This window comes from Panthera leo, chromosome A1, assembly GCF_018350215.1.
Source record: "Panthera leo isolate Ple1 chromosome A1, P.leo_Ple1_pat1.1, whole genome shotgun sequence".
In the NCBI taxonomy this organism is placed as follows: Eukaryota; Metazoa; Chordata; class Mammalia; order Carnivora; family Felidae; genus Panthera; species Panthera leo.
Window position 1 is genome coordinate 227,053,636 of NC_056679.1, and position 25,357 is coordinate 227,078,992.

The window sequence follows — 25,357 nt, forward strand, 5'->3', positions numbered from 1 at the left end:
AATAGTTGTCATTCAGTTACCTTAATCTACAGAATTAATCTTTTTTATCATAAAACATATTCAACTGGCCAGATGCAACAGTAACAAAAAAGTGTAAAGTGATATAAAACAAATTGTACAAGATTACAAAGTAGTGATGATTTGTGTGTGTGTGTTCATATATGTATATATAAAACTATACAATGTATATACATGTGTATGCGTGTGTGTGCGTGTGTGTGTGTGTGTGTACACATACCCCATACACATAGTTTTACAGTTAATTAAGTGGTTCTAGAAAATCAATATACCATAAAGATTCCTGGGAAAGTAATGCTTATAAAATAAGGCCACGTTTATAAAGATCTCAAATCAGTCAAAGACAAGGTTCCTAATGAGAACATCCAGGTTACAGACAAATTCGGTCCTGGTTAGTCCTTTCCCCTTCTCCTCTCGCTTTTTTTCCTGTTGTACTGCCCAGATTTCCTTTCCCGGTGCCCTTAAAGGCCTGTGGCATGTGAAATGACTAGAGCCCGTGTGAACAAGGTCAAACCACCAAACACAAATAGTCCGGTTTGGAGGAAGTCACTGGAAAACAAAAGCATGCCATCCGTGCACCTCTGTGTCCAGGGCACCTGCAGCTCCGGAGAAGAAGGTCCCGCCCCTTTCAATGGTCGCAACACCAGCTTTGGTTCTCCAACTGGACTTTGCTTGAACGTGTGACCGCTGTGAACGGCGAGGGCCGGTGCCCAGCCCACGCCAGACTTAAAAGACAGGAATGTGGTAGTGGCGGTCATTCTCCGTCAGCAGGGAGATCTCGGGCCACTCCCTGAACGGCAAGTCTGGGTAGCAGACCTCAAAGTCTCTGGAGTTAAACTTGAACAGTCTGAACACTTTTATCTTTATTTCAAGGGAGTGTCCAAGAATAAACATATCGATCTGGAGAAGAGACGAGAGAGAGGTCACAAACACACATTTCCAATTTCCCGCCCCCACCAGGGGAGGGAGCGTGTTCTCCTGAAGCTTAGGAAGCAGTGCCCTTGTTTACAGACCCACACATGAACCACCGAAAGGCCAGCGTCAGGAACAAATGCCCACGATGCGGAAGGCAGGGGAAAAGCAGAGGAACATCTCTGTAGACTAGCATGAAGTTACAGGGGTAAAAAAAAAAAAAAAAAAAAACTAATAAAAAGTAAAGGATGCTCACGGTTAATATCACACTGTTTTCCAACTAGTTTTAGATAAATTTTGGTAAGAAAATGGCAGGCAATTTTGCACACCGCCTAAGAGAGCAAAGCAAAACAAAAGAAAACCTCTTTTCTATGGGAATGAAAAAGTCTTATCTGGATTTTAAAGTTTTCAATGATTTCTTTTTTTTTAACTTAAAGTTTATGTATTAGTTTTAATCATCTCTACACCCAACATGGGACTTGAACTCACGACCCGGAGATCAAGAGTCGTATGCTCTTCCAACTGAGGCAGCTGGGCGCCCCTAGAATTTCTCAATAGTGTCTATTTATCTGCACTAAGGAACCAAATGCTTTCCCAAACATTATCTCCTTCTCCGGCTGGACTTTCTCTCGGTTAAACTCTGCTGTGGGAGAACTGCCACCATCTGAGAAGCAGAGTGAAAGCTCAGAAGGGCCTCCAGCACCGCTCAGTGGCCACGGGGCTTGACAGACACACGGCAAACTGCACGGAGCAGTGAGGTTTTTACTCTTCTTTTCCTCCTTTCAGGGGCAACAACATCAAGCCACTACTTCGCCGCAGGTGGGTTTATCACCGCTGAAAGTAAACTCCACACACCTGTGTGTTTAGGCACTGCCATAGGGTCCTGAACACATTCTTCTGCCCCAATTACCTGCTCCAGTCCACATGTGTCGCCCACAGAATTCAGGTGGTTCATCATGAAGCTCAAAGGGTCAGAGGATGTTTCCCGGGAAAACAGGAGCCGAAAAAGACTGGGAATGACTTTCTTAGTCTTCATTTGCTCATAAACTTCAGTGACTTGATAGAGCATGATGAACTTTAAAGCTTCGTAAAGTTTATATTCCAGAATCGCATCAGAAAAGAGGATGTTGCACATACTTCCTCTCTTGTGATAATCTTTAATTCCACTAAATTCGGTCCACTGGAAACACAGACGTGAGAGTGAGATTTACAGGGTAGGGGTGAATACCGACAGCATGGCATAGTTTTAAAGTACGTATAAAAATAAACCAAAGATTAACAGAGGGGACCTTTAACTTTTCATTTTTGACCCTGATTTTTTTTTTAAAAATTTAATGTTTATTTACTTCCGAGAGAGAGAGTGAGAGACAGCGTGAGCGGGGGAAGGCCGGAGAGAGAGGGAGACACAGAATCCAAAGCAGGCTCCAGGCTCCGCGCTGTCGTAGGGCTCGAACTCACAAACCACGAGATCATGAGCTGAAGTCGGACGTTCAACCGACTGAGCCACCAGGCGCCCCCGACCCGGATTTTTTTAACCACAAGTATATATTACTTTTATAATAACAAACTAGCTTAAATATTTCTTTCAAAAAAGCACCACCGATTAGGTAAAAAACCAAGCAAGTCAGTTTCCTAAGACAGCTTAATACAGCTGGGTCGCACGGCAGATATTCCAGAGACGAACAGTGATAACTAGTATTCTTTCCCGCTCGCCATGTGCCAAGCACGGTTTAAAGCCACACGTATTAACTTATTCAATCCTCACAATAACAGTACAAGGGACACAATATTCACATATCGGTTTTACTCATCAAAAAACCACAGCACAGAAATTTTACGGTATTTACCGGGGAGGGTTCATTTCGACAATTCCAAATCTGTGTCTATTAAAAGGCAGGAAAACTCTTAGTTCAAATGACAGCGTCTGTGGTGTCCCCAAGTTATGAATGGGGCACATTCCAGAAGTGCATTTCTGAATGCCCTGTCTGGACCTTGCACCACATCTCTCTGGGGAGGACGAAGGTACGGGACTGTTAAGGTTTCCTGGCCAGCCCACAAAGGCCTCCTGAACCCATAAGGGGCCTAATTATCACGTACAACGCTGCTCTCGTTGGTTACTTGGAAGGAGAAAGAACGGGAAAGCCCATCGTCAGCTCCTAGAAGAGGCGCTCCTGCCCACAGGTCCTCCCCTCGAGGCATCGGGTGACAGGCCTGACAGAGAAGAGTCACTCACTGCACCCGGGTGTGTGCTTTCACTCCTCGTCTTTTCTTCCCCCAGACACTCACCTGCGTTTTCAATAATTCCACACATTTACGTAACTTTCCAAACACATTGGAACCTGTATACTTCTCAGGACCAAAACTGTATTGCTGGATCCAATTACAACCTTGTGAAAAGAGCAGTTTTTCAGGAAGCTTGAAAAGGAAGGAGATGCCAACTGTGATTAGTACCTCAACGTTTACGACATTACAACCTAGAATATGTCACGGCACATGATCTTATCTCACTCAGGAATCTCCATTTAAAAAGACTAAATAAAAACATAGAGTTTCTTCTTTTAGATTTGTGGATTAAGTGATTTGGATCATATTCTTTCCCCCCCCCTTTTTTTTTTTTTTGAGAGAGAGAGAGAGCACAAGCAGGAGAAAGGGGCAGAGAGGGAGAGAATCTTTTCCTTTTTTAATGTTTCCTTATTTATTTTTGAGAGTGAGAGGCAGAGACAGAGCACGAGTGGGGGAGGGGGCAGAGGGAGAGAAAGAGAGAATCTTAAGCAGGCTCCATGCTCAGCATGGAGCCCGACTTGGGGCTTGATCCCACAAACCACAAGACCATGACCTGAGCCGAAACCAAGAGTTGGACACTTGACCCACTGGGCCACCCAGGCACCCCACAGAGAGAGACAGAATCTTAAGTGGGCTCCACACCTAGCATGGAGCCCGACACGGGGCTCAAACTCACAACTGTGAGATCAGATCACGACCTGAGCCAACATTCAAGAGTTGGATGCTTAACCAACTGAGCTGCCCAGGTGCCCCTGGATCATATTTTTTTTTTTAATGTTTATTTTTGAGAGAGAGAGGGAGACAGAGTACAAGGAGAGGGGGAGAGAGAGAGTGAGAGAGAGAGAAAGGGAGACACAGAATCCAAAGCAGCATCCAGGCTCCAAGCTGTCAGCACAGAGCCTGATGCGGGACTTGAACCCACAAACTGTGAAATCATCACCTGAGCTGAAGTCAGACGCTTAACCGACTGAGCCACCCAGGCGCCCCGTGGATCATATTCTTAATTTACAATTTCACAGCTGATGAAAACCTACATGAAGATTTTGTCTATGAAACCATCTTTCTGCACAAAACACTTCCCAAACTGCCTAGGTATATCCGTTTGGAAATTATTTTTACCCTAACAACGCTAGAATACCGTAGCATATCGCGGAGCATATGGATTGTAGAATAAGGCACTTGGGGGTCCAAACCTCACTCTGTCACTCACCAGCCAAGAGACTGCTCAACCAGTGCAGATTATTTACCCTCTGAGCCTCATCCTCTACCATAAATCAAGGACAAGATATCCATTTTACAGGACTCCGGCTGGGACTAAGTAAGACCACAGAATTTGTAAGACTCTGATCCAGTGAAGGGATCGAGCCCATAGCCCATACCCGGCTGAGCCTGGGGAGCCCCGGGGTGTGGCCATATTCTCTGTCCTCGGCAGCTGGCCGCGGGGCTGGCACACTGCACACACTTGACGAGCGCTTCCTAGATAAAATGAAACTAATAAAAGCAACTCTCAAGGAAGAAATGGGAAGGAAATAGACCATGTGCAGCTATATATATGCATATACTTTATATACTCCTATTTCTTTGTGCTTCTGCCCTTAAATGCACATCCTAGGTTGAACTTCCTACACTCAAAATAAAAATTCAGGTTGTTCATCAAGAATGTACTGCCTCAGGGCACCACAGTGGCTCAGTTGGTTGAGCGTCCGACTCTCAATTTCAGTTCAGGTCACGATCCCAGGGTTGTGGGATCGAGCCCTGCAGCGGGCTCCATGCTGAGTGTAGAGCCTGCTTACGATATTTTCTTTCTCTCCCTCTCTGCCCCTCTCCCCTACTCATGCTCGCTCTCTCTCTCTCTCTCCCTAAAAAGTAAAAAACAAAAAATAAAGAATAAAAATAAATAAATAAAATAAAATAAAGAATATACTGCCTTATACCATTAAAATGAAAAAAAAAAAAAACCAACACGGCACAGACTGGGAGAAAATATTTGCAAATCACATATCTGATAAAGCACTTGTGTTCAGGATATATAAAGAAATCTCAAAATCCAATCAGTAATAAAATAAAAAGGGGCAAAAGATTTGAACAGACGCTTCTCTAAAAAGATAATAATGGATGGCCAATAAAGCACATGGAAAGATGTTCCTCCCTCCTGACTAGCGGAATGCCAACTAAAAGCACAGTGACACAAGCGCACATCTATCAGAATGGCTAAAAAACCCAAAAAACAAAAAACCCCAAATCTGACAATCCTGGTTAGAACTGGGAACAACTGGAACTCTTACCCACTATTGGTGGAAATGCAAACTGGCTGCACCACACGGGAGATCAGTCTGGTAGGTTCTTATGAACTCGGACCTACACCTACCACATGAGCCAACAATCTCACTCCCAGGCATTCGCCCAAAAGGAACGAAAACTTCCATCCATACAAAATCTTGTATGGGATTGTCAAAAACTAGAGATAATCCAGATGTCCTTCAACTGAAGAACGGATAAACACACTATGTCATACTTACATCAAGGAATATCACTCAACAGTAAAAAGGAATGAACTACAAATTCACAGAATGTGGATGAATTGAAATGCATTTTTTAAAAAAGTTTTTTAATGTTTTATTTTTGAGAGACAGAGAGAGAGTACGAGCAGGGGAAGGAACAGAGAGAGAGAGACAGACAGACAGAATCCAAAGCAGGCTCCAGGCTCAGAGCTGTTAGCACAGAGCCTGACGCGAGGCTCGAACTCATGAACCACGAGATCATGACCTGAGCCTAAGTCGGACGCTTAACTGACTGAGCCACCCAGGCACCCCTGAATTGCAATGCATTTTGCTAAGCGAGAGAAGTCAGATGCAAAAGGCTACACACTGGATAGTTCCATTGATATGACATTCTGGAAAAGGTAAAACCATAGGGTCTTAAGACCAATCGGCGATGGCCCTGGGCTAGGGGTGAGGAAGGGCTGACTACAAAGGAACAGTGGAGAATCTCTGGAGCGCTCTATGCGTTTGTTAAACCTCAAATAACCGTAGAGTAAAAAAGTGAGTTTCAGTAGACCACCTTGCTTCTGAAGAATGGATGCCCTTCTCGAGCAAAGATGGTGGCATCCAAAGCAAACACAACTGAGCATGGCGGCCTTTCTGAGATGGAGGGGGCCACAGGGCCTTCGAAGGCTCCTTCAACCTCGGGACGCACAAAGCCACCCACTGAAGACCCAGCCATCTGCGCTACAGTTCTTGTCAACGCACCGTTCCCTGCCCCCCCCCCCGCCCCGTTTCCAGCAGACATACCTTCACAATGTCTTTTTCTTTCATCCACGACGGAAAGGAGAGGCCCTGGCTGAATATCTGAAACAACACTGACCTCAGTGCGTCATAGTTGTCTCTCTTTACTTGTCGGACACATTTGATGTGATGCCTCCAAAACAGCTCCTCGTAAGCCTGTCCACACAAAAACAGAAAGTTCGTTTTCAAACCCTCTGGATAAGGGAATAGAGAGAGTGAATTCACTGTATTGTCAGCGAGGCATTACCCCCAAAGAAAGGGGGTAACAGAGACAATAACAATTATAAATTATGAATGCGACCACATGTCACTATTTTATTCTGAGAGCAGGGGAGGTGAGCAGGGGAGGGACAGAGAGAGAGGGAAAGAGAGAATCCCAAGCAGGCTCTGCACTACCAGCACATAGCCCAATGCGGGGCTCGAATCTATGAACCAGGAGACCATGACCTGAGCCGACATCAAAAGTCAGAGGCTTAACCGACTGAGCCACCCGGGTACCCCATGAGGACATGTCATTTTAAAGGGACATTTGTGGGGCACCTGGCGGTTCGGTAGGTTAAGCATCCAACTTTGGCTCAGATCATGATCTCGTGGTTCGTGGGTTTAAGCCCCACGTTGGGCTCTGTGCTGACAGCCTGGAGCCTGAAGTCTCCTTCGGATTCTGTATCTCCCCGCCCCCCCCCCCTCTTAAAAATAAATAAACATTAAAAATTCTTTAAATAAAAATAAAAAAAATAAAAGGACATTTGTGTGTATTGAGTCTGTGTCATGCTTTTTCAACTGACACCTTCCTGGAAGCCCAGGAGCAAGGGAATGTCATTTAGGGGTGATGATGGCTATAACGTGACCACAGGGAAAAGAAAATACTATATACATTTAAGACCGTGCTAAAAAGGACTTGAAACAAAAATTTCTTTTTTTTTAATTTTTAAAAAATGTTTATTTATTATTGAGAAACAGAGACAGAGCACAAGCAGGGGAGGGGCAGAGAGAAGGGGACACACAGAATCGGAAGCAGGCTCCAGGCTCTGAGCTGTCAGCACAGAGCCCGACGCGGGGCTCGAACTCACAAACCGCGAGATCATGACCGGAGCCGAAGTCGGACGCTTAACCGACTGAGCCACCCAGGCGCCCCTTGAAATAAAAATTTCTCGTTGCTGACAAGGTTGGATAGCACCGCTGGGAAAAGTTACCAAGGTCGGTCCAATGGAAAATTCTAAAACTCCTCAGAATTTTACATCCAGGTGCCTAATCCCTGCAAAGACAGAAGTCCCCCCTGCTTGTCCAGAGAGCCCGTAGGCTTGGCGGGCAGAGCTGAAGAGTGCCACCCTCGAGTTTCCTGAAGTGACAGCCTACGGTACGCCATCGTCCACGCCCTCAGTAAAGCAGGGCGGAATATTAGTGCCCTGATTTTTACACACAAATTCCCCATCGTCTGTGACCTGTATAAACTGACGCACCTTACGCATCAGCTTGGCACGCGGCGTCTCTCCCTTCCATTCTCTGGCCGAGTAACTGAGGAGATCGACCTCCGCCTCCACGCTGAGGTTCCCTGGACCAAATCAGATAGGAAAGGTAGTGAATTTTCCCTTTTCCTCGCCCTTCTTGATCCCTCCCCGCACCTTAGAAATAAGAAAACATGAAAATACTTACTTTTGAACTTTCTCTGCAGATATCCAATCCACCTGAAAGGTAAAGGGAAAATAATATCAAAAATCTACTCTGGAAAGCAAGGGTCTACTGGTGAAACCGGAGGATAATACAACCACCTACCATTTCAGCCGGTGCCCTAAATAGGAGTGCATCCTCCTCACGTAGCAGAGGGCAGCCACCAGGAATGCTACCGCCAGCGTCACTGAGCCCCTGGCTATCTTCCACGCAGTATCCAAGGCTTGGCTGGTGACCAGCGTCCAGGAGTGAACCTGGTCACTTCCTGCAAAAATTTAATAATAGAAAAAAGACACGTCACAATTACCCAAGTCTGCTTTAAGGGAGGGAAATATACCGCTCATTGTACCTGCCAAGTGTCTGTCATTGATACATAAACAGTTTTTAAGGCATTCAAAAATTCAATCTGAAAGTTAAAGAAACACCCAGTTCTCCTCTAATCAATGTCATATGTAAGAATGTCTTTGTCCCACACAATTCACGAGGAATAATCATAGAGTATAGGCTTCGGAATCCCTCAGACCTGTTCAAAACCCGTGTCTCGACTACCCTGGCTGTGTGACTGTGAGAAAGCTCACTTCTCTACTCCCAATTGTCCTGACGGCAACACTGGGGGAAAAATGCCGATCTCCCCGGAGAAAGATGGAATGAAATTAATTAAGAATGCACCCTGTGTTGCATATCTGCTGAATCCAAGAATGGTTCCAGCAGGGATCCTGCTCCACACCAGAGTCCTCCAGTGATGCCGCCACCATGTACCTCTGCCCACTTGGGTTCGTTTTGTTTGTTTTTTAAGTAGAGAGAGAGCACAATTGGAGGAGGGGGCAGAGGGAGAGAGACAGAATCTCCAGCAGGCTCCACGCGCAGCGCAGAGCCCAACGTGGGACTCAATCCCACAACCTCGGGATCATGACCTGAGCTGAAATCAAGAGTTGGACACTCAATTGACAGAGTGACCCAGGTGCCCCGCCTTTTTTTTTTTTTTTTTTTTTTAATTTTAGAGCCACTTGGATATTCTTAAAGCATTAGGAGCGATGATAGATGGCATCACGTTAACACACACAATGAGTGGTCCAAACCGCGGGCACACAGACATCATTTCCAGGGAGTGGACACCTCAGCAGAGCTGTGAGGTGGAGACAGATGTGTTGTGTGTGGTCCACACTGCAATTCCTGATTTGGCCAGAGAGCATGAATGGGCCTCAAGAGCTCCAACCGCATACTTACAATACCTTACTATGTGCAGCACATTCCCAATTATATGATGCTTGAGCATGTAAGATGCCGAAGTACAAATGAGGAAGAGAACTTTTGAATAGTGGCCAAGCCTCCTGGGGTTCATTGTGAAATCTTTCCCTCCCTGGCACAAGGTTTAGTAAAATTCCAGTGATTAACGGTAGTAAAAGCCTCAGCAATTCAGAATCTACAGTTTTAGCATTTTTTTTTAAAGTAGGCTCCACACCCAATGTGGGGCCTGAACTCCTGGCCCTGAGATCAAGAGTCGCATGCCCCACCGACTGAGCCAGCCAGGTGCCCAAATGTTAGCACTTTTGATCATCCCGATAGTTGATGTACACTTAAACTCTCACAAGAATTTACTAGCAAATAAAGAAATAAAGTTACCAGTGAATGAACCTAGACATATTTGCAATTACTTAAAAGAGCATTTTCTTCTTTTTTATGTTAGTTATTATTTTTTAATATAATTTATTGTCAAATTGGCTAACATGCAGTGTGTACAGTGTGCTCTTTTTGGGGGGTAGATTCCCATGATTCCTCGTTTATCGTCAACACCCAGTGCTCATCCGAACAAGTGCCCTCCTCAATGCCCATCACCCATTTGCCCCTCTCCTCCATCCCCCTCCCATCAACCCTTAGTTTGTTCTCTGTATTTAAGAGTCTCTTATGCTTTGCCTCCCTCCCTCTCTGTTTGTAACCATTTTTTCCCCTTCCCCTCCCCCATGGCCTTCTGTTAAGTTTCTCAAATTCCACATATGAGTGAAAACATATGATATCTGTCCTCTGACTTATTTCACTCAGCGTAATACCCTCCAGTTCCATCCACATTGCTATAAATGGCAAGATTTCATTCTTTCTCATTGCCAAGTAGCATTCCATTGTATATATAAACCATATCTTCTTTATCCATTCATCAGTGGATGGATATTTAGGCTCTTTCCATAGTTTGGCTATTGTTGAAAGCGCTGCTGTAAACATTGAGATACATGTGCCCCTATGAATCAGCACTCTGTATCCTTCGGATAAATTCCTAGCAGTGCTATTGCTGGGTCATAAGTTGTTCTATTTTTAATTTTTTGAGGAACCTCCACACTGTTTTCCAGAGCAGCGGCACCAGTTTGCACTCCCACCAACAGTGCAAGAGGGTTCCCGTTTCTCCACATCCTTGCCAGCATCTGTTGTTTCCTGAGTTTTTCACTTTAGCCACTCTGACTAGTGTGAGGTGATATCTCAGTGTGGCTTTGATTTGTATTTCCCTGATGATGAATGACGTTGAGCATCTTTTCATGTGTCTGTTGGCCATCTATCCAAAGATGCCTTCTTTGGAAAAGTGTCTATTCATGTCTTCTGCTCATTTCTTCACTAGGTTATTCGTTTTTTGGGTGTTGAGTTTGGTAAGTTCTTTATAGATTTTGGATACTAACCCTTTATCTGATATGTCATTTGCAAATATCTTTTCCATTCCATTGGTTGCCTTTTAGTTTCGTTGATTGTTTCCTTTGCAGTGCAGAAGCTTTTTATCTTGATGAGGTCTCAATAGTTCATTTTTGCTTTTAATTCCCTTGCCTTTGGAGACGTGTCAAGCAAGAAATTGCTGTGGCTGAGGTCAAAGAGGTTGTTGCCTGTTTTCTCCTCTAGGGTTTTGATGGTTTCCTGTCTCACATTTAGGTCTTTCATCCATCTTGAGTTTGTTTTTGTGTATGATGTAAGAAAGTGGTCTATTTTCATTCTTCTGCATGTTGCTGTCCAGTTCTCCCAGCACCATTTGTTAAAGAGACTGTCTTTTTTTTCCATTGGATACTCTTTCCTGCTTTGTCAAAGATTAGTTGGCCATACATTTGTGGGTCCAATTCTGGGTTCTCTATTCTATTCCACTGGTCTATGTGTCTGTTTTGTGCCAATACCATACTGTCTTGATGATTACAACTTTGTGGTAGAGGCTAAAGTCTGGGATTGTGATGCCTACTGCTTTGGTTTTCTTTTTCAACATTACTTTGCCCATTGGGGGTCTTTGTGGTTCCATACAAGTTTTAGGATTGTTTGTTCTAGCTCTGAGAAGAATGCTGGTACAATTTTGATTGGGATTACATTGAATGTGTAGATTGCTTTGGGTAGTATTGACGTTTTAACAATATTTATTCTTCCAATTCACGAGCACGGAATGTCTTCCCATTTCTTTGTGTCTTCTTCAGTTTCCTTCATAAGCTTTCTATAGTTTTCAGCATACAGATCTTTTACATCTTTGGTTAGGTTTATTCGTAGGTATTTTATGGTTCTTGGTGCAATTGTAAATGGGATTGATTTCTTGATTTCTCTTTCTGTTGCTTCATTATCGGTGTATAGAAATGCAACTGATTTCTGTACATTGACTTTGTATCCTGCGACTTTGTTGAATTCATGTTATCAGTTTTAGCAGATTTTAGTGGAGTCTTTTGGGTTTTCCGGGTAGAGTACCATGTCATCTGCAAAAAGTAAAAGTCTGACTACTTCTTTGACAATTTCGATGCCTTTTATTTCATTTTGTTGTTTGGTTGCTGATGCTAGGACTTCCAACACTATGCTAAACAACAGCGGTGAGATGGACATCCCTGTCATGTTCCTGATCTCAGGGGGAAAGTTCTCAGTTTAAAAGAACATTTTCAAAAACAGGTACTCATCTGTTTAGAACAATTAATTAGCTGTTCACTCTACATTTACTCCTGCCTAGATATTTAGTAAAACTTTGTGTGAGTTGTTTAAAAATGTAAAGCTAATAAATAAAACAAGTCAATAAAAAAATGTAAAAAAATGTAAAGCTATACTGCCTTTACATCTACAATTTAGATTTTTATTAATTCAGTGATTTCTCAACTGTGAAAAATTCTGACATATGTAAATAATTTTAGTAAGTCCTTAAATTCAGGAAAGACTAGAACTTTGTCTATGCGATACATAATTTCTTTTAACGTATTTATAAACTTTTCCTAGAAAAATGAATATTACACATGATTTTAGTTTGTTTTTTCTCTTCATACACATTAGACATCTTTTCATTTAACTACACATAGATCTACATTATTTTTTTTAAAGAATGCATAATATTTTAGTGTACATATAGACCATCACATGGGGTGCCTGAGTGGCTCTGTTGGTTAAGTGTCCGACTCTTGATTTTGGCTCAGATCATGATCTCACGGTTCATGGGATCGAGCCCTGCATTGGGCTCTGTACTGATAGCATGGAGCATGCTTGGGATTCTCCCTCTCCCTCTTTCTCTCTCTACTCTTCCCCCACTCTCTCTCTCTCAAAAAAAAAAAAAAAAAAAAAAAAAGACAATCATATGTAACATAATCACTGCCTTACCAATAAACCGTTTGGATTATTTCCCATTTTTCACTCTTACAAACACTGCTGAGAAAGACATTATCTTCCAATAGTCCTTATGAAGACTCATGGTAGCTTTTAGGATAATTTCAAAAAGAGGAAACTTTGGATCAAGGGGTGTGTACGTTTTTAGTTTTGACAGATATTGCCAAAGCACCCTCCAAAACAAACCATCAACTAACACCCCCTTATATGTATGAGCGTCCCTGTGTCCCTAAACACCAGTTCCAGTCGTGATTTCTCACAGCCGTCCACATTTCTGTAGGAACACATTCACATTTCTTCTTCCAGGAAGAGCCTTTTAGAGCATCTGCCCATTTCCCACTGGGTGGCGCTCGTGTTTGTGTGGACTCAGAGGGCCTGCGGTCACTGAGGTGGGGTCTGGCTGCCGTGCCCTCCATGGGGCACACTGCTCTCATCTGTCACAGACTCTAACCAACCCACTGTAGTCTCGGGGTTACTTCCAGGCCTTTTGGGGCCCTTGATTTGAGACCCCCTAAGCCAGGGCCTTCTCCTGAGCATGAGGCCACTCCATAGCAGCTGCCCAGGGCTTCCACGGGACCCACTACAGATTGTGGCTCTCCTCACTCCTACACGCACACAACACACTTCCTTAGCCTAATGCCCTCATCCTTGAAATTAAGCCCTGCCTCCAACCCAGAAAAAGGATATGATCAACTTATTAGAAAAAAACATGTGAGGGCTCAGTATGCCTTTTCCGTGCAAACCTAGACTACAAACTTAAACTCCTGGTTTCCCCCTACCTAACTGGCACAGGTTTTGGTCAAGTGACTCAAACCAAAGAAGGACCAGGGTGCACGAACATGGCGGCTGGTGTGGATGCCAGGGAGCGACCTGGAGGAGGGAACCCGTAAGTCCCGTGTAAGTGGCTGCAGCTCACACAGCCCTGAGGTGTTTGTACAATATATGAAAATATTATAAGGAGTGGGGCTTCTTCATCTAAGGAGAGGAAGTGCAGTGTTTTAGTAGGAAAAAGTATGGCTCCATTGATAATTAAAATAGCTACAGTTCGAGTTTCGCTATAAGCCAGAGCCCCTTATGGGCTTTCCAGGCGTTCTCTTGGGTCACCTGGGTGGCTCGGTCCATTAAGCGTCCAACTCTTGGTTTAGGCTCAGGTCATGATCTCATGATTCGTGAGTTTGAGCCCCGTGTCAGGCTCTGCGCTGACAGCAGAGAGCCTGCTTGGGATTCTCTCTCCCTCTCTCTGCACACCGCCCCCTCACCCCACACCCCGCACATGCGCGCTTTCTCTCGCTCTCACTCTCTCTCAAAATAAATCAATAAACTTAAAAAAAATAAAGTAATTCTCTCATTTGCTCCTGCAAACATTGCCCCACCCCCATCCCGGCCCTGCTCCTACACTGGTGACTTCTTGGGCTTCTGTTTCTCCGCCTGGGGATCGAAACACAATGCAACAGTGCCTGGAACACAGGAAGTGCCATGCTGGCCCTCATGATCCTTCCTGCAGAGTCACATGGTAGGGGAAGGAGGGCATGGGCGGAGTGGTTTCTGCCTCTGGACTGGCTGGTTGTAAGGGTGGGTGGAAATGCTAGGGAAGCGCTGAGCAAGCCGTCTGGCAAAGCCTAAGTCCCTAGTCTGTGTTGATCATTATTTTTATTGCTACTACTGTAACCACCCTTATTCTGCAGATGAGGATGCGAGGGAGAGAGAGATTAAATATGTAAGTGGTAAAGCTGGAATCCCAAGACAGAGCAATGCGATGCCAACATTGAGTGCCTTATCGCTTGGCTGTCCTGCCTGTGAACTGTGCAGCTGAGTAAGTCTTCAAATTAACTTTGCTGCAGCAAGTGGAATTAAGAGTCTTTAAAAAGAGAATTGAAATCAATTTTTCCCGCGCGTGTCAACAACTGTTTATAACTCAAAAGCAACAGCCATAGGCAAGAATACCACAAATGAGGTGCCTTGCAAAATACTATCACAAACATGACTTGGATGATCTCATGAGTCAAATCTCATCTCCCCAAATACAGCTGAGGGGGGATTAAAGTCTCTCATGGCAGGATCTTCACGGGGGAATCCCCCATCCGCCAGCCCAGGGAGAGAATTCAGGGAGGATTCAGCCCTGGCCCAGCCTCCCCTCCCCTGCCCAAGAGGACCCGGGCTTGGGTGAGGCTTTACCCCGACAAACAGGAAGGAGGGCAAGGCCCCACCGGTGATCTGGTCATTGAACACAATACAGAGAGGAAGGAGGACGAGGACCTCCCAGAAACAAGGGATGGGGGCAGGTTTTGGTGATGAAGAATCTCCAGGAAGCGAAGAGGAGAGGAAGAGAACAGAAGCACCGTCAGAATTATGGGTTCGGTCCTCTTTCAGGTTCGTCAAGAGACAAAAAACCCACAGTGTCTTTTCAGGACTTTTGGAATGGACAACCCGGCTGGTGGCTGAAATGAGGCCGCCGTGCATTTCTGTCCTATTGGAAAGTGGATTACTTAGGCCTCACACATCCCCCCAGTCTTCAGCACGAAGACACGCGAGAGACCCCAACCCATACTGTGGGAAGAAGTCATGCTTAAGTAGCTAGGATATCCTGCAGTAACTGCACCAGAGCCTCCTGAAGTCAACGACGCGGCTATCTGAACGTAAAATCTGATCTGCCATCACTCAAACTACATATGGCAGATGAGACCACTGACTAGAACTGAAAAGAGAAAAAAAAAAAAAAAAAAAGCCACCTTTTTGTGGTCAAATTCTACTTAGAATGTTTTCCATTCTCTAAAACGTACCAAAGCCGAAGTAATTCACACATTAAAACAGGAAACCAAAAAGAAAAAAAGAAAAAGAAAAAGGGCCCTGAAAACAAAACCAAAACTCACTGAAGAGCCGGAAACAGAGTGATTCTGCACACGGCAGCTCCCCCCCCCCCGGGAGCCCTGGGCTCCTTCTCGTGGAAACTCCTCAGTGTCTCCTTCGCCCTAGAAACTTCCAGTGACTTCCTGGGCCCAGACAGCCCATCCATTCCTGCCTCTACTTGTCTCCCAATCTTACTCATGGTACAGCAGTCCATGGCGCCTTCTCCCCACACACGTCCACACAGCCAACCGCATCTGGCTGTTGACTTTCTCCTGAAGCAGATCAGGGGCTACCCAGTGGGCCACAGGAGGGGGAGATTAGGCCTGAGCCGAAAGACCTAAAAGGCAATTTAACTTAGAAATTTGAGAGCACAGGGAGCGAAGAAATATGTGTATTAATGTCATCTTGCTAAAAAAAAACATTCAAGGTAAAAGATACTAATATAATTTAATGACTTCAACAGCCCCTCCATGTGCATCAATAGCATGTTATGGTTATTTAGCAGGAGGTAGGGGAGAGAGCGCCCGAGAGAGACTGCCGGATCAGGGGGCAGAGGGGAGCCTGGGGCGAGGTGGGGGGGGGGGGCCCAGGACAGCTCCCACTCTCTGCCGCCAGAGGAGTGAAGGGGTGGGGCGTCCCACCCAGGGACAGAGGGAGCGACACAGACGTTTCAGAGGCGTTGGTAAACTTTTCACACTTTTCTGAGCTGAGTTGTGGAACACTACCCGCTCTGAAAAAGTGAAGGTGGCTTCGGGGTTATCCTAACCAAAGGTTAGTACTGCAGAGAGGCGTGATCAGAAACCCCATGGTGCCATGGACCCAGGAGGATCAGGGAAGGCCTTCCTTTCTCCTGCTAGCCCTTCCCTGGTTATACTTCCTTCCCCTAAACCCTCACCCCGGGCTGGCAGGTAGTGAAAGTCACATGCTCTGTCCTGAAGGAGCTCATGGTCAGGTGGCACAATGCCCTCCCACCAGGAAAGGCTACTGGCCGGCTCGTCCAGGCCCACGGAGCCCCGACCCGCACACCCCACGGTCAGCACATCTGGAGTGGGGGCGGGGGGGTGCATGTCTCACTGCAGGGACTCAGAATAACAGCAGGGCCTGTGAACTGGATGCAGACATGGCAGGCAGGCCTCCATCCCCAAGCGGGTCACCTCTCTCTGGGGTTAATTCTGAGAAGCCAAGAGGCTGGGGAATAAAGCAACATAATGTACGTGAGTCCAAACAAATAAACTAAGCGGGACGTAAGCCCAAGGGTAAACACACAGAACAAATCCCGGGAGGTCGGCAAAGTGTCCCTGGAGCTTGGGGAGACCACGAGAGAAGTTTTACAAGTCAGCACAGCAGTGGAAAGGACTACGCTTAAGTGGTCTTGCTTCTTGAAAAATCACAGGCTAGTTCTTTGTTTTCAGTTACAGAGGAAATATTCAGAAAAAAATATCCTCTTAACAAGTGCGAGGTCAAAGGACTTTGTAAGCTTTTGTAAATTTCAGTACGAATTCTGCTCAACTAAGAAATGACAGTCTTCGACTCGGTAAAGAACTATAACCAAAGAGTGCAAGATCGGTATCACTGAGGAAGAGAGCCACCAAGGGGAAGGTTTTTATCTTGAAAGTCATGATCAGTGAGACATTCAGCTGTAGCCCTGTCATGCAACCCACTTAGGCTCAGAGCACAATCCCCACGGGACGGGGCATGTTTTTACCCAAGGCTCCTGTTAAACTGAGCGTCAGTAAATACAACAGGAAACTGCTCCTTGCCAAACACTAACGGGGCTGTGGTGTGTGTGTGTGTGCATATCTGTAACAATGTCATAGCCCAGAGTTTTTCCATTTACTAGGGCAAAGTTCAGGGGTGGTAATTGCAACCCATCACTTCAAAAGAGAAGTTAAATTTTCTAATCATGCGTAGGGGATTTTGAACCCTCCCAGCTATAAAAATCCAAAAGCTGGAGGTGGGATAGGCTTCTGTGGACCAGCAAGTTGTAACTCCTCCTCTGGAGAAAAATCTCAGCACTCCAGGATCACTTCCTCCACCCAGACACTCTCCTTGGCCCTGATCTGGCGAAACAAGCCAGAGACTCTGTCTTCACTCTGCCACTTTCTAGCTGTAGGACCTCAGACAAACCACTGAGCTTCAAGGATCTCGAAACATCTCTCTAATGGAGAAGACCATCAGTGATAACAGACGGTTAGGTGAAAGCAAACGCCAGCCACGAAAGTGTGCTTGTAACCACAGAGGCACAGTGCAAATGGAAACTCTCCCACTGAGTCCCTGTGACGGTCTCCCCTCCACCTCTGGGGGTGGGAACTCACTTCCATTGGTGGGAGACCATCTTCTTTTCGGGAATATTTCTCTCTTTATTGATCAAAGTCTATTGTTAGTCAATGAATATAGATTAAGCTCCTCCTGCAGGCAGAACACTGGGCCAAGAGCTGATGTTACAATTGCAAACAGAAGGCTGACCTCTCCTCGTGTGTCTGGGGCACGACGCAGGCAATGCTCCTCAGAAACGTGGCTCCATCAGCAGAGGTACCATGGGTACCCGACCTAGTCCCACGTGAGCTAGAGCAGAGGGCCAGCGGGTATGGCAACAGTTCACAAGGCCAGGGAAGCAAGGGCCTTTAGACCCTTTAGAGATGCTGGTGTTACCTGAAAAGCAGGGAAAGTTCCTGAGCAAGAGGCTGGTGCGGTCAGACCAGTAACCACAGCTTGAATCGTTATTGCTTGGAGTCATGAGGATCACGTCAGATGACTCTTCTATGCGACACCTTTTAAGTCTTTCACAGAATCACAGAATGCTTTGGGCAAAGGCGCTGGAGTTCTACCTGTTCTCCAAGGCCTGATTCACACCAGTCCCTCTGCAGAGCAGTGTAGACAGAGTGCTGTCCCCACCCCCGCCCCTGGCCGCCGCACTCTGTCTACACTGCAGGTCAGTTAGGCATATTCGTGACTGTGTCCTCTGATGGCCTGGAAACACCTCTGAGGTGAAAGCTGAATCTTAATTCGTGGACCTGGTCATCCGACGGCCTGTCGTGTGCACCCCTTCATCTTTGAGGTGAAGAAACTGAAGCCCAGAGAAAGCAAGTAGAAGTCTGAACTTGAACCAACAGGTTCTGACTCAAGGTCAGTGCCCTTTCAATTAACCTCATAACTGCCTTCCCGGGGCAATTCTCTCCCAAGAATTCAAAAACAATTGTAGAAGGCAGCTATCATTTCCATTGTGCCTGCTTCTCTTTGTCTCAACCAGTCCTCGTATGACACGGGCTCGAAGGGGTCTCTTCGTCGTCCGGGCCACTCTCCTCCGAACCCATTCCACACTTAAAGGGAGACCACAGGACAGAACGCAATGCCCTGAGCGTGACCACCCAGGAGACAATCCAAAAACATGACCACTCCTTCATGCTCGGTCAGGGGTCGGCCAGTTTTCTTGTATAGGGTCAGAGAGTATCTTAGGCTTGCCTGCCATCTGGTCTCTGTGTCAAGTACCCAAATGGGCCCTGACAGAAAAACAACCATTAGACAATACACAGTGAGGCTGTGTTCCAAGAAAACCTTATTTACAGACACCGAAATCCAAAGTTCATGTAAGTTTTACAGGTGAGGAAGTGGTATTCTTTTGAGTTTTTTTCCTTTCTAACCATTAAAAAAAAAAAAGTCAAAACCATTCTTAGCTCACAGGCCATGTAAAAACTGAGCGGAACCAGATTCAGCCCATGGACTGTGCTTTGCCGAACCCTGTTCTAGACGATACGCTCAAAGTAATGCACCCAGCCTGAGATTGTATCAGTCAGTATCGTACAGCTGAGAAACAAAAAGCCATCCACTCACAAGTAGCCTGCCATCAACTAAAAGCCCCGTTGCTGCAGTAAGTGTCCCCAGCCTTCGAAGGGGTTGGCAGGGATCTGTACTTTTATCCCACCGTCCTTCAGATTTCCAGCTGGAAGTGCTTTCCAGGAGCCCTGGCTCCGCCCTCTGCCCCAGCCCTCACTCGCCTGACTGACTCCTTCCCAAGCACCACGCCTGATGGCAGGTTGGGAGACCCTGCTCAGCTCAGCCCCTCCTCCACCTTCCAGAGAGGGCCTCGGGCCTAACCTTTTAGGTGTGAGCTCAGCTCGGGCATGGCTAGCAAGCCCATCTGGCCACGCAAGTGGAACTTGTGGGTTTTATCACTGAACTGACATTTAAAAAAAAAAAAATGTTTTTAATGTTTATTTTTTTGAGAGAGAGAGAGAGATGGAGTGTGAGCAGGGGAGGGGCAGAGAGGGAGACACAGAATCCAAAGCAGGCTCCAGGCTCCCAGCTGTCAGCACAGAGCCTGATGTGGGGGTCGAACCCATGAACCATGAGATGATGGCCTGAGCCGAAGTTGGGCACTTAACCAACTGAGCCACCGAGGTGCCTCCTGAGCTAACATTTTAAAAATCTCTGACTCCTGGGGCGCCTGGATGGCGCAGTCAGTTAAGCGTCCGACTTCAGCCAGGTCACGATCTCGCGGTCCGTGAGTTCGAGCCCCGCGTCAGGCTCTGGGCTGATGGCTCGGAGCCTGGAGCCTGTTTCCGATTCTGTGTCTCCCTCTCTCTCTGCCCCTCCCCCGTTCATGCTCTGTCTCTCTCTGTCCCAAAAATAAATAAAAAACGTTGAAAAAAAAAAATTAAAAAAAATAAAAATAAAAATCTCTGACTCCTGTGTCCACCTTTCAGTTCGGCCAGGACCTGGGAAGGGAAGCAAGGGGCTGATCACGTGTGCAGGCTCCATGCTTTTTTAGACCAGGAGCAGACACGTAACCCCACGCAAGTTCATGTTCCTGGATCTGGTTCACCGCCTCAACCCGCCAGGGCTTTGGGGGTGCACTCTCAACTCTTAGACCTTTATAATTTTTTTAAGGTTTATTTATATTTGAGAGAGAGAGACAGACAGACAGACAGACAGACAGTGCACGAGTCGGGGAGGAGCAGACAGAGAGGGAGACCGAATCCAAAGCAGGCTCCGGGCTCCGAGCTGTCAGCACAGAGCCCAACAAGGGGCTTGAACTCAGGAGCCCTGAGGTCATGACCTGAGTGGAACGGACTGAGCCACCCAGGCGCCCTCACTCGTAGACCTTTCATCTCCCAATCATTTACGAAATGTGACCAGGAGAGACCTATGGGTACACTCAGACGAGTCACCCTTCACTTTTGCCCCGAGGTGATTTTTCCATTAATCAGAACCATTTGGGCTCTGTTGCTAGTGGTTACTAATCCTTCTAATTGGCTTCCCTTCCCAAAGCCATTTTCCACTCCTTAGCCAGTGGTGTTTTTTGTTTGTTTGCTTGGTTTTTCTTGCTTTTTTACGTGCAATGGGTGTGTCAGCTCCTATTTAAATATCTGGCTTTTCTTCTTCCTCTCCCTCTTCTCCTCCTTTCCCCTTCTTCCTCCTTCGCCGCCTCCTCCCCTTATTATTATTTTGGCTTTTCTTACTTGTAGGAAAGACGAATCTGTGAAGTGAGCTGGAAAAGCCTGTAAATGAGGTGCGAGAGAGGTAATCGTGCCTCACCCCTCGCCCCATCCTAGCCAAAAGTCATGGGGCACCAGTTCTGGAACCAGGAACCAGCCACACCATGTGACTCACAAACCCTAGGGACTGAGAAGTGGAGGTGGGCGCACCCCGGACGGAGGCACAAAGCAGAGCCCCTCTCTCCTCCCCAGGTCTTCCTTCCTCTCTCCTTTCACCGCCCCCTCCACCTTTACGTGGCCCTTTAGGTCTGCTCTCCACAGAAGAGACCTTCGAAACAAACTCATCAGAGCCTCCGGACCAGCAACATCCCTGCCGCCCGGGGCACTTAGGAATACGGATCCGCGGGCGGCATCATCTGTATTCTGCGAGGTCCCCGGCAATCTGCACACAAGCCCAAGTCTCAGGGGCACTGGGACGGGGCGGAGGATCTCCCCTGCCCCGGGTCCACGTGTGCATTTCCTGATGTACTGGGCTGAGGCCCAGGCCCCCCGTCTTTTGTCAAGTTCCCAGGTGATTCCGATGTGTTGCCAGCGCTGAGAAACCCGCTGGGGAGTAGGGGCCTCCTCCATCCTCGGCCGTCTCTGTCTTCTCAAGTCATATATTATCACATGCCGGTTAATTTCCAAAATTTCCGTTAGGAGAAATCATGCCAGACAGAGTCTCACTGGTCCCAAGAAGTGTTGCCTGTGTTATGTGGCGCCTGGGTGGCGTAGTCAGTTGAGCGCCCGACCCTTGGCTCAGGCCACGATCACGAGGTTCGTGAGTTTGAGCCCCACAGTGGGCTCTGTGCTGATGGTGTGGAGCCTGCTTGGGCTTCTCTCTCTCCTCTCAGCCCCTCCCGCACTTGCACGTGCTCTCTCTCTCCCAAAATACATAAATAAGTAAACATTGAGGAAAAAAAAAGACATGTTGCTTGTGTTTTGTGCCTCTTTGCCTTCAGCCAACAGGAGGGGCTAGTTTTACTAGTCAGTTGTTTTTCCATGGCAGAGCTACGCCTATGGAAAGAGAGACTGTGCTGAAATTAAAATGAAAGGAACCCGACTATTAATGTGGCCTCCAGCAAGGGTGACCAATGCATCCCGGCCTGCCTGGGACTCTCCGAGTTTTAGCACTGGAAGTTCCACATCCCAGGACATCCCTGTGGCAGGCACGCCACGGCGGTCACCCTTCCTCTGGGGCCCCACGCGGTCTGACCCTGATTCTTCCCCATTCTGTCCCCTCTGCCGCTTGCTCAAGAGGACGGGCTGTGAGTTCCTCCGTGAGAGCCCTCTCTGCCTCCCGCCTGCCTTCGCCCCTGCTTTCTTCTGCCTGTAATACCCTCCACTCGACTCTTTCTCCAGCTGTCAGCTCCAATGTCACTTCCTGTGGCAAAGCCTCTGACCCTTTCCCTCCCCCCGGGCTTGCTCAAGTCCCCGTTACTCTCTCTCAGCACACGGCGTCTCTTCCCTTCGCGGCACTTAGCACGGTTTACACAACCGTGTTTGTGTCTGATCAGTGTCTGCCTCCCCACGTAGGTAAACGTCTTAAGGACGGATATTGTGTCTGTTTTCTCCCTGCTTTCTTGGTGCCAAGGCACCGGGCAGACGGCTAATAAATATTTGTTGAATAAGGAACAGGATTTCATGTAATCAGGATCCAGTCCATGCGTCTCCACGACAGGCACTGAGAGCTTCCCTCAGTATCTGTTATCCCTTCCTCCGTAGAAATAAAATCCTGACTTTGAGCCGGCTACGTGGCTACTTGAATAAAGGCCACATTTCCTCCTCCCCAGGTGCCGGGTGTAGCTGTGTGAGTGGATTCTAAGAAGCATTATGTGCAGTTTTCGGAAGGCTCTGCGGAGGGGAGCGTACTCCTTGTCCTCCTCCCTCTCCACCAGCTGGAATGTAAGCGTGGTGACTGGCGTTCAGCGGCCGTCTTGGACCACGAAGTAGCTAGTCATGGAAGCCATGCACCGTGGAAATGACCCAGAGGAGCTGGGCCCCTGGCAAAGTGGAGCCCATTTCTGGCCCTGGAAGAGGGGGCCACCTTCGAGCGGTGACACGAGAAGAATAAACTTGACTCACTTATTTGGGGTCGTTCCGTTATCCCACTATACCTAATCCTAACTAATGGCCTCTGTCTTGGTGGTCCACTTGGAACACATATGTCAGAAACAGTGAGCCACCAGTGTGTTTTCTGTTCCCTTAATTACACTCATGTAAATACGAAGCAGGAAATGAGAATGTGAAGCGGTCACCTAGTGGGATGGCTTGAGGACAGTGGAACGAACAGGCACCAGGGAGTCAGGAACCCATGGTCTGGTCCACCTCAGTTTCCTCCCCTGTGAACAAGCATAGGGAGGCCAGGCCATTAACTGCCATTTCCCGTCATCCACCACAGGGCCCTTCATGTTAACTTGTTTCAGGGTTATGTTGGAGGAACAGTCACGTTGGGGCACAAGGCACAGGATTTTAAGTAGTTGTGAAGCAAGTGAGGTTCAACTATACTTAAAGCATCACTCAAAACAGGGCGCCTGGGTGGCTCAGTCGGTTGAGCGTCTGACTTCGGCTCAGGTCATGATCTCACGGTTCTGTGAGTTTGAGCCCCGTGTTGGGCTCTGGGCTGTAAGCGCGGAGTCTGCTTCGGACCCCCTGTCCCTCCCCCCTCTGCCCCTCCCCCGCTCGCACACTCTCTAACACAAATAAACCTTAAAAAAAAAAAAAAAACATTACTCAAAACCTGCACCATAGGAAAGATGCCCCGTAGGTACAGAAGTTACACGAGACTGTGACAAATCGGCAACTACTCCAACCCTTAGAAGCCATGCTCGATTCTACAGACTCTCACACCAGCATTTCCCTGGAGGTGACCAGTTTCTAAAAAAATGGCAAGAATATTTTTTTTTTTAAAGGAAGGCTGAGAAGGAAACGGGGAGGGAGGGAAAAGGAGAGCTGTACCTTCACAGGTTACCGGCTCCACATTTTGAATGAATGAATCAATGAGGCATAAATGGGAGAATACACTGGAATAGTCGAGCGAGAAGAACAAGACAGCACAGGTCAACGAGCATTTGCCGTACCAGCCCTCTATCCCAACCGTCAGCTGGGCTTAACAAAAGTGAGTTTAACAAATATTTAAAAAACAAAATGGAGGGGCGCCTGGGTGGCTCAGTCGGTTAAGCGGCCGACTTCAGCTCAGGTCATGATCTCACGGTCCGTGAGTTTGAGCCCCGCGTCGGGCTTTGTGCTGACTGCTCAGAGCCTGGAGCCTGTTTCAGATTCTGTGTCTCCCTCTCTCTCTGACCCTCCCCCATTCATTCTCTGTCTCTCTCTCTCTGTCTCAAAAATAAATAAAACGTTAAAAAAATTTAAAAAAAAAAACAACAAAAAAAACCAAAATGGAGACATCGTGGGTGAAACTGATCTCATAAACTCTCTCGGTTTGAGTGATTTTTCTCTCTACCTCAGATGGCAGGAGAAGGATCGACATACCCGAGTCTTACGCTGCTTCAGGTGCAAAACTGAGGGACCCGACGCTTCTAGTAATAATTCCATTGGCTACAACTGCTTTTCGAGGTAAGGGGCCAACCTCATCCTTAGCTACAAACAGTTGAACTCCAAGTTCATTTTTAAAATGCCCAGTAAAATGACAAAAGGCTGGCATCAGTGCCATCCAGCCCTTTATATCTAGATGGTGCCTGATTACATCAAGTCCGCGCCAACACTGGCTCGCCATCTCTCCCACTTCCCCTTTCCTATCAGCCGTCCTGCTTCCTCCAAGATTTCTACCTGTCCTAATGACCTGGGACACAGGACTTGGAAGACACAGAGTCCTCAGTTTTCCTGACACTCTAGAGACCTCAGGAGAAAGATGAGGTCTTCCTGTCACAGGTGCACGACTATGCCCACATTGTACCAGGTGTTATTCTACGACTTAGGGAACAATCCCCTCTTTTCCAGAAAGAAGGAATTTAGTTCACTTCTCCTAAACTTGGGGGACCAAAGCCTCCGGGAACTCTCTGCCCTGACTTAGAGATGCAAGTTTTCAAAGACCACTGCCCGAGGAGCTCCCACCACCATATCCCCTCTCCCCGTCCATCCCATTTGTACCCACTGAGGCTGTCCCGTGCCTGGAGAGAAAGTGGGGGGCTCGTGTCCACTGTAATGGGAACAAGAGAGGGCAGTATGCTTCTCTCTTTTTGACAGTTAACCCTTGACTTTGAATCAGATCCCACTTCTCTCTGAATTGGGGGAGGGAGATGGGGATCTCTTGAGAAACCAATT

The 25,357-nt window shown here is 47.0% G+C and overlaps 1 protein-coding gene across 2 annotated transcripts in view; it reads right to left on the reverse strand.

Annotated features, from left to right (window-relative positions):
* Nucleotides 1-25,357, reverse strand: part of OTULINL (OTU deubiquitinase with linear linkage specificity like) — a 29,894-nt gene continuing 4,537 nt past the window's right edge. Inside the window, exons 2-8 of one of the 2 annotated variants that reach the window (XM_042953003.1) lie at nt 8,271-8,430; nt 8,151-8,182; nt 7,958-8,049; nt 6,504-6,653; nt 3,217-3,345; nt 1,841-2,110; nt 1-918 (exon numbers count right to left, since the gene is read on the reverse strand). In XM_042953003.1, the coding sequence (XP_042808937.1) occupies nt 745-918; nt 1,841-2,110; nt 3,217-3,345; nt 6,504-6,653; nt 7,958-8,049; nt 8,151-8,182; nt 8,271-8,430 (1,007 nt within the window). In that variant the 3' untranslated portion in view covers nt 1-744. The remainder of the gene's footprint in view (nt 919-1,840; nt 2,111-3,216; nt 3,346-6,503; nt 6,654-7,957; nt 8,050-8,150; nt 8,183-8,270; nt 8,431-25,357) is intronic. The other variant, XM_042953011.1, reaches the window with a different exon arrangement.